Source organism: Artibeus jamaicensis, unplaced genomic scaffold (assembly GCF_021234435.1).
Source record: "Artibeus jamaicensis isolate MK-2021 breed Jamaican fruit bat unplaced genomic scaffold, CSHL_Jam_final scaffold_1283, whole genome shotgun sequence".
NCBI lineage: Eukaryota > Metazoa > Chordata > Mammalia > Chiroptera > Phyllostomidae > Artibeus > Artibeus jamaicensis.
In genome coordinates this window covers 2,151,854-2,160,469 of record NW_026522028.1, presented here as the reverse complement: position 1 = coordinate 2,160,469, position 8,616 = coordinate 2,151,854, and the positions used below count along the sequence as shown (strand labels likewise).

Genomic DNA, 8,616 nt, shown 5'->3' with positions numbered 1-8,616 from the left:
GATCACTCATGAATCCAGGAAACAGGAGGGATGGTGGGGGTCTGCCTTGAGTACACTGGGATGACTAACACAATCTATGACCCTGACTGCTGGTAGAAGGTGGATAGTTTCTGCAACAAACACTGCCAATAACATAACTCAGGCCACAGAAAAGTCCTGAGAAAGTTAGAAAATGTAAAGGAGCCCCTGAAAGTTTCCCACATACCTGGCACTTGTTGTGTCCATATTCTGGATACATGGATGTACAAAGTTCAATTTCTGGTTAACTTCATCTCAAAGACTACATTTCAGAATCATGCTATGTTGAGCAAGGATAAAGCATATTCCCAGCTCTTTAGGCCTCTCTCAATTGTGCAGGTTCTGGTGCTAAATGAAATTAAAAGATGCGGCTGAAGGGTCACCAAAACAGTTTCACTCAGGAGGCCTTTCTTTGATGTGAACTTTTCACGAACCACATAAGGTGGGAGCATCTTCTGTAGGCTCTTCCACCTCTGCTGAACATATAAAGCTTTGCTCCAGTGTTTTGTTGCTGGTGTGTAATGAGGCCGAAGTTTCCACCAAAGAATTTTCCACATTGTCTTCACACCCAGGCCTTGAGCTGGTATGAACCTTCTTGTGTTGAGTAAGGTGGCTCTTAGCAATGTAGGTTTTTCCACATTCGTTGCACACATAAGGCCTGATTCCACTGTGAAGCCTCTTATGTATTTTAAGAGCGGTGCTGGAGCAGAAGAATTTTCCACATTCGTTACACTCATAAGCCTTTTCTCCAGCATGGACTCTCTCGTGATCAGTAAGTGCACATTTACGAAGAAAGGCTTTCCCACAACTCTTGCAAGAATAAGGCTTTTCTCCACTGTGAATTTTCTCATGTTGAGTAAGTGTGGTTTTACGGGTGAAGGCTTTCTGACATACACTGCACTCATAAGGTTTTTCTCCAGTATGAAGTTTCTGGTGCAGCATAAGGTGGGAATTTTTACGAAAGGATTTACCACATTCAGAACACTTATAAGGCTTTAACACATCCATATGAATTTTCAGGTGTTCTTCAAGGCTGGAGCTACACCGAAACAATTTCCCACAATCAACACACTTATAAAATGTTGTTTTGTTGTGGGCCTTTTGGTGTAACATAAAGAAGGAGTGGTTGCCAAATAATTTGCCACAATCACTGCAATGGTATAGTCTTTCTTCAGTTTGAAGGGCCTCCTCGCACTCAGTGCTCTGGTGTGGCCTCTGCACATTGTGAGTGGCATGGTGTTGGACAAGTCCAGAGCTGGCAGAGAAGTCCGCCCCACCGTTTCTGCCAGTGAAGGAATTCTCTGACACGGGGCCTCTGCCACTCATAACAAACTGGGCCTGGCCATTATTCATTCCACTGAATGTCTCTCCACTCTGCTGCCTTGGGATTTGGTCAGGGTTTGTACTAAACCAGAAGGTTCTCCCACATGACTTACATGGGTATAATTTCTGCCCAGAGGATGTTGCCTGGTGCCCAGGCAGTTGCAAAATGTCTTTCAAGATGGGGTCGCACATGTCACACTGGTGGCTCTTTTGTATGGAAGGACCCACCTGAAGAGGTCTCACCTGTGACGTTCTAACAGAAACACCCCTCTCAGAACATGCATTTTCATCATTCATTCTATTCCCACAACCAGGACCAGAGCTCCCTTGTATCATGTTTGTCCTTGCTAAAGATACGCCCACTCCGTGAGGAACATTGGGTTGTCTCACTGGCCCAGGTTGGGTAATCATAGGGTGTCTGCAAATTGAAAGACCCACTGACGCAGTAGTTAGAAAGGTCTCCAGCATCACGGACCAGTACAGGCATTTCTGATCCTCATCAAGTAGGAACCATTCCTCTGGGGTGAAGCAAATGTACAAATCCTGAAAAGTCACAAGATTCTTATCAGGGACCCCCTGTGCTGTTGCCTCAGCCATTGCTATAGTACCAAAGCCCTGTGAGGGCACCGCCACGCTTGCTTGAGGCGCGAGGTTGTTCGTCGGCACCAGTCAGGGACAGGGAGTCTCACACAAACCTGAGGCCAGGAAAGGCGTGGAGGTAGGTCTCAACCTTGAAACTGTTCTCCGCTCGGTATGGAAGAAGCAGAAGAGAAGCAGTGTCGTCAGAGAACCAGAAGAGAAGCCTCAGTCGAGCACACCAAACCGAAACTAAAAAGAACTCCGTAGTGCGCAAGACCGGAAGTCCCTCCTGGCACTGTCGTAAAGCTTTAATCCTGGAAGGGCTGGCTTTCTTCGATTGAAGAGATGAAGGAAGTCTGCGGTTGGTGGATATGATGAGGCAATTTTAAAATCGATAATTCTCAGCTTTATTCAAATCCATCCAAATTTCAGAGTCATGCTTTCAATTTCACCTGCCCTTAAGTAAATCTTGACATTAGGAGTAAGTTTTTTGTCTTTTATATATCTCATTGTTGCTATATGAGGTAGCTATTCATTTTTTTTATGTATTGATCTTGTATTTAGGCACTGTTCAATTCTCTTTTTAGTTCTAATTGTTAGTAGGTTGATTATCTTGGATTGGTTATATAGATAATCATGTCCTCTGCCAATCATGTTTTATTTCATACTTTCTAACTTCTACATCCATTCTCCACTTTTTCTCATTTCTCTTGTCTTATCGCAGTGAATAGAACCTTTAGGACATTGTTGATTAGTAATGGTGACAAGAGGTAACTTTGATTTCTGAATTTAATATGAATTATTCTAGGCTTTGCATCTTATACTGTTTATGTATTTGTTAAATGTACCTGTTGTTACATTTATGGGAGTTGTTTGCCAAGATTTTTTTTTTTACCATGAATGATTGCTGGATAGCATTCAATTAATATTGACATATATTCAGTCAATTAATTAAATATATTGACATATATTCAGTCAATTAATTAAATACATTAATTAATGTATTTTTTCATTTAGATACATTATTTTAGCTTTGTTGATAAATTTTCTTGAACTTTGCTATCCTTGCAATTTTGAGATTAAACCATTGGTCATAATGTGATTATTATAATAAAGTGTTGATTATGATTTTCCCAATACTCTATTTAGAATTTTTGCTTCTGTTTATAAATAGAAGTAATATACATTTTTACTTTTCTATATTTATAAGTATGATTGATATACACTTTTACTTTCTTGTGCTTTGCCTGACTTGGTGGTCCACAGTCATTGCTAAAGTCAGAAAATTAGGAATTATCTCTTTTCTACTCTATATGTTGGATTAGTTAGTTTTTATACAGTCAAAATTAACTTTTTAAAACAAAGTTTAGTAGGACTGATATCTTTGTGTTTGAAGAAATTAAACTACTCTTTCTCTGATTTTCTTCTTGCTGGCTACTTTGCTATTTTGTATTTTTCTAGAACTTTTTCATGTTATCTATATATTTCTAGGATGTTGATTACTCACTATATTATATTTTTACCTTTATTCCAGCTTTATTGCAGTATAATTGACAAATAAAAGTATATATGTTTAAAGTTTATAATATGATATATATATATATTTAAAGATTTTATTATTTATTTATTTATCTTTAGAGGTGAAGGGAAGGAGAGAAGGAGGGAAGGAGAGAAGGAGAGAAATATCAATGTATGGTCGCCTCTTGTGTGTCGCCTCTTGTGTGTCCCCTGCTGGGAACTGGCCTGCAACCCAGGCATGTGCCCTGACTGGGAATTGTACCACAACCTTTTGGTTCGCAGGCCTGCACTCTATCCACTGAGCCACACCAGCCAGGGCTGTTGAATATATATTATATGTTATATATATATATATATACACTCACACATAGGGTGGGCAAAAGTACAATAGGTTTTTAGTTGTTTGTATGGAAAAGAATATGATAACTAATAAATAACAATACAAGAATAAACTGTGTACTCAAAATTATAAGCCTACTTTTGCTACAACCTGTAAATGACTTCCACAATCAAGTTAATTAACATATCCATCTCCTTTTATAGTTGCCTTTTTTGTGTGTGCATGGTGAGAATAGTTAAGATCCACTTTCTTTGAAAATTTCAGTGTATAATACAGTATTAAGTGTAGTATGCTTTATAGCTTATCTCAACAGTTTACTCATTTTATAACTGAGTTTTTGATCTTTTGATGAACATCTCTCTCCTTCACTCATTATCTAGCCCCTGGCAGTTACCATTCCACCTTTTCATGAGTTTGATTTTTTCTAGATTCCACATGTGAGTAAGTACATAGAGTATTTAACTTTCTGTTTCTGGCTTATATCTTTTAACATAATGTCCTCCAGTTTTATCCATATTGTTACATATGGCAGCATTACCTTCTTTAGGACCAGATTATATTCCATTGTATATATGAAAAATATTTCCTTTATCCATTCTTCTGTTGATGGATGTTTAGATTATTTCAGTATCTTGCCTATTGTGAATATTGTTGCAATGAACATGGGAGTGCAGAAATTTCTTCAAGATAGTGATTTCATTTCTTTTGAATATACCCAGAATTGGGATTATGGATCATATGGTGTTTAATTTTAACTAATCAATCACTTAATAATTAGTTACACACTTTAATTACTGATGTTATTTATTCACACTTTCCTTATTTTAATTCACAAATTCACAAATAAAATGACAGCAGGCAAATTTTTCTTTTTATTATTCTTATAAAAATTATGTATCTCTTGATTAAATCTGTGATGCTTTTTTGTTTCATCATTCTGTTTAATTATTTTCTTTTATTTAGAATGTTTTGTTGTCTTTTACTATCTTCTTGCAGTGAAATGTTAATTTATTTTTGGGCTTTCTAATGCTCTAGTAAATGCACTGAGGCTATATATCTCCCTTTTATTAATGGTTTGTTGAAACACTCAGGTCTGAACTGTGGTGTGGTTTATTTTGTTTTGTATCTTTTTTAATTGTAAGTTTCATATGAGTTTCACATTTACCTACAAATCATTCAAAATTGTGCATGCAATTTTTTGAGATATTTGGGTTAATATACTGTATGTATTGTTTTTGTCACTGATTTTTCTAATATTATTTCACTGTATTTTGTTTGTGACTCTTGTATGATAGTTTCAGAAAACTTGAAACTTTTTTTGCTTTTATATTTATGTTTGTCTAAATTTCATGTGCATGAAAATAAATTTTATTTCTTCATCTGGGAGCATATATATCAGATGTATTAGTTCATTGCTGGCATTTGGTTTCTGAGATACATATTAACTTTTTCCACTTACAATTACTCCTTCAGTTCTAAATTTGCATGATTAAACTTAGAATGGAAGGTATTACGTAGGGATGGCTCACTAACAGAGTTTGCTTTAATCTTCACCACTTACCAGCAATAAGATAACGAAATTGCCTCTTAGGTTGGTCGTCTCTATTAGTCTCTGTTCCTGTTGATTGTTCATTCCAGGTTGGGTTCTTTCTTCCTAATTTCCAATCCCTGGCAGAACTTTCCTATTCTTCACCCTTCCTCCATCACTAGTCTCACCCAAAGAAGGGAATTTTTTTTCACTTTGAGGAAGTGGTAAGGTAGAAGGGAAGCTATTAAATTATTTTTACTTACAACTTCTAAATATATAGATTCAATAAAAATGATTTCTTTTTTTCCTGAACCTAGATGTTTGAAATTATGAAGACAAAATTTGATTATTTTTATGCCCCCCCTTTCCATTTCTGCTGAGTCACACACAATGGTCGTCTGATTGAATAAGTATAGTAAAAGGGAAGAAAGAAAATTCAGAATTAGGGGAAATTTCTTTAGCTCTCCTTAATTATATCCTGTCATTTTCCTAATGCTGATTGTACTCTTTCTTTTTCATGACCTGCTCTGCCCTGCACTTCTTTTTCCTGCTGCGACCCACAAAATCAGTCACTTTGAAGAATAAAAAAAACTTTCATGACCTTTATCAAACGGAGATTCACTACACTGATCACTGAGCAGAAGAAATTGTAAAATAGAACTTTTAATATTTTAAAGCCGTTTGGAATACAGTTCATATGAATGATTTTCTACAGTGTAAAAATTGGAGGAAAGATGATGACCCTGGAGAACTTGTACTGACAGCCATGGGAGGAAGACATGTGAGTGTAACTTTTAATTGCATATTTAATTGACCTTGTAGGAAAATGAATCTCACATTTTGTAATGAATACAATTACATAAATATTTGAAAATATTACTATCCAGAAAGTTACTCAGACTATTTCACAACATTATTAGAATAATATAGATATTATATGATTTCTTTTGATAGTACTAAGTAGTATGTATTCTTTTGACAGTACTAAGAAAGCCACCACCCTGCTTTATAGAAGAGGAGTGGAAGCTAGTTAGGATATAAAATAAAGCATACCCACTACCAGTAATTTAAGTAATTCATGATAAATAACTTTACCAAGTACTTTCTGAAAAGCTTTTAGACATTATTTCAAAACTATCAGATTTATGGCTAATACAGCTAAGATGTGTAATTTTAAGGTAGCTTATTGTTTTTCTAGTTAATTGGATATTAATGTAACTTAAAACAAATAAAAATCAGTCATTTTTCACATGTGTTTTTACTTTGCATAATGCTAAAGAAAGTAATGTTTCAAAGAATGAATGTGGTTTTTTTTCAAGGGCATTGGTCCTAAGAGCCTTTTTTTAAATGTCTTTTAGGGACTAAAAAGATAACATACTAAAAAAAATGCATTAGCTCATATAAAAATAGAACCCAGCCAAGGTCTTACGTATAAGGGGAAATAGAAAGATAATTTTAGAAGTTATAAGGAGAGAAGTAATCACTGTTTAATATGAGAGAGAACACAGTTATTTTCTCAGACACAGGAAATAGACCAGTCAGTCACTTGCTATGATTGACAGTGATTTGGGGAGAAAATAGAGAGTTCTGATGGCTCATGGGAACTATGACCTATTAGAACTGCAGCTCAGCTCTTTATGAATACACTTCAGAATTATTTGAGTACAGTGATGACTCTCAGAATATGAGCCACAAAACATCTGGCAGCACTTAATGCCACAGCCCATATGCTGCCATCTTAGCCTGCATTAAAAGAAATAGTGTCTGGTTCATGGTAGGGGTGGGTGGGTTGGAGAAAGTCCCACTGTACTAGTCAGAAACTACTTCTCTGAATTTATTCTAGGTATAACCTAAGAAAAGTAACCCGGAGCAACAATGTAAGGAATGAAAACAGTCTCTCTCTCTCTCTCTCTCTTTTTTTTTTTTGCTGTTGTTGTTTATGAGAGTAAGGATTCTTGAGGACATTAGTTACAATCTTTCAAAAATCTTAGACTTATTACGGAGAAGACAAATTGATGTAGTTAGTTGGGTTTTTTTTTAACCAGAAAGTAAGAAGGGTATTAGCTTATTAGATACATGTTCCAGCGCCACAATAAATCTTTATGCCTATATTATAACTCTGAGGTAGCATGGTAGATAATCTGCCATGGATTATCTGCCTATGGATTTTTTTGGCTGAAATTTATGGGCCATCATTAAAGTCCCTGGACACTGGAAACACAACATTGCATAAAACTTCCCTCTAAATCCTGGAAAGAACAATGCTCCCATTGATGTAGGGAAGAGTAAAGGCTTAAGTCCCTTTTCCCAACAGGGAGTCAGAGCAGGGATAGGACAGAGAGCTCTGCAGGCCCCAGGAGCACCATACTCAAGAGCTTGGCAGCCAGTCTCCCAGAAGCATCATTCATTTTGCATTAACAAGGAGGAAGACACTGAACACCAAGCAGGAAGATACTGGGCTAGAAAATATAAGTACAAAGTCAAAGAAGAAATAATGCCCTTAAACTGCCCTTCTAATGAGATGTAAAACGTGAGGCTGTGTTTGCATGTTTGCACTTATCTGTGTGTGAAATCTCAAGGTGGCCTTTATTAAAATAATATTTATTGGATTAATTTTTTAAAACACTGATTCTTAATTTAGTGAAATCGGAAACCAGAGGGGAGAGAGGAGGTGTATGGGGAAAGAAGGGGAAGGGTTGTCAAGGAACATGTATAAAGGACCCATGGACAAAGACAGCAGAGGGGGTTAGGAGGATTAAATGTGGGAGGTGGGGATGGGTAGGGTGGAGAAGAGTAATGGGGGGAAATGGGGATAACTACAATTGAACAAAAATTTAAAAAGGAAAAGAAAAAGAAATGAAAACACTTGATTCTTCCATAGACTTTAGATGCCACATTAAAATTTATTATTTTACTATTCGGGATCTAGAAAATTTAAGAATCTCTTTAAAAATATATATATTGTTGTTCAAGTATAGTCAGTTTGTTCTTAATTTCAATGTCTCTGGTTATATTTTTCTTGTTTGTTTTGTCGATTAGGTTCCACTTTTAAAAACCTTTGGAAAACACTTGGTCCCACTGAAAAACACCTTGAAACAATTTTAAACTGCATATACAAATGTAATATTAAGTTGCCATTTTACATACACCAGTTACCTGAAGTTTTTAAAATCAAGGCCTTACCAAATAATATTCTTATGAATTATATATATATATATATATATATATATATATATATATATATATATATATACCTATATCTATGTAGACACACACCCACATGTGCACATATACACACAGGTACTATGAG

General features: G+C 35.8%; 1 protein-coding gene across 1 annotated transcript; it reads right to left on the bottom strand.

Annotated features, from left to right (window-relative positions):
* Positions 1-444: 444 nt before the first annotated feature.
* LOC119062162 (zinc finger protein 772-like) lies at positions 445-1,938 on the bottom strand. Its single transcript, XM_037163022.2, has one exon. The coding sequence runs from the start codon at positions 1,936-1,938 to the stop codon at positions 445-447; it is 1,494 nt and encodes a 497-aa protein (XP_037018917.2).
* Between the last annotated feature and the right edge of the window lie 6,678 nt (positions 1,939-8,616).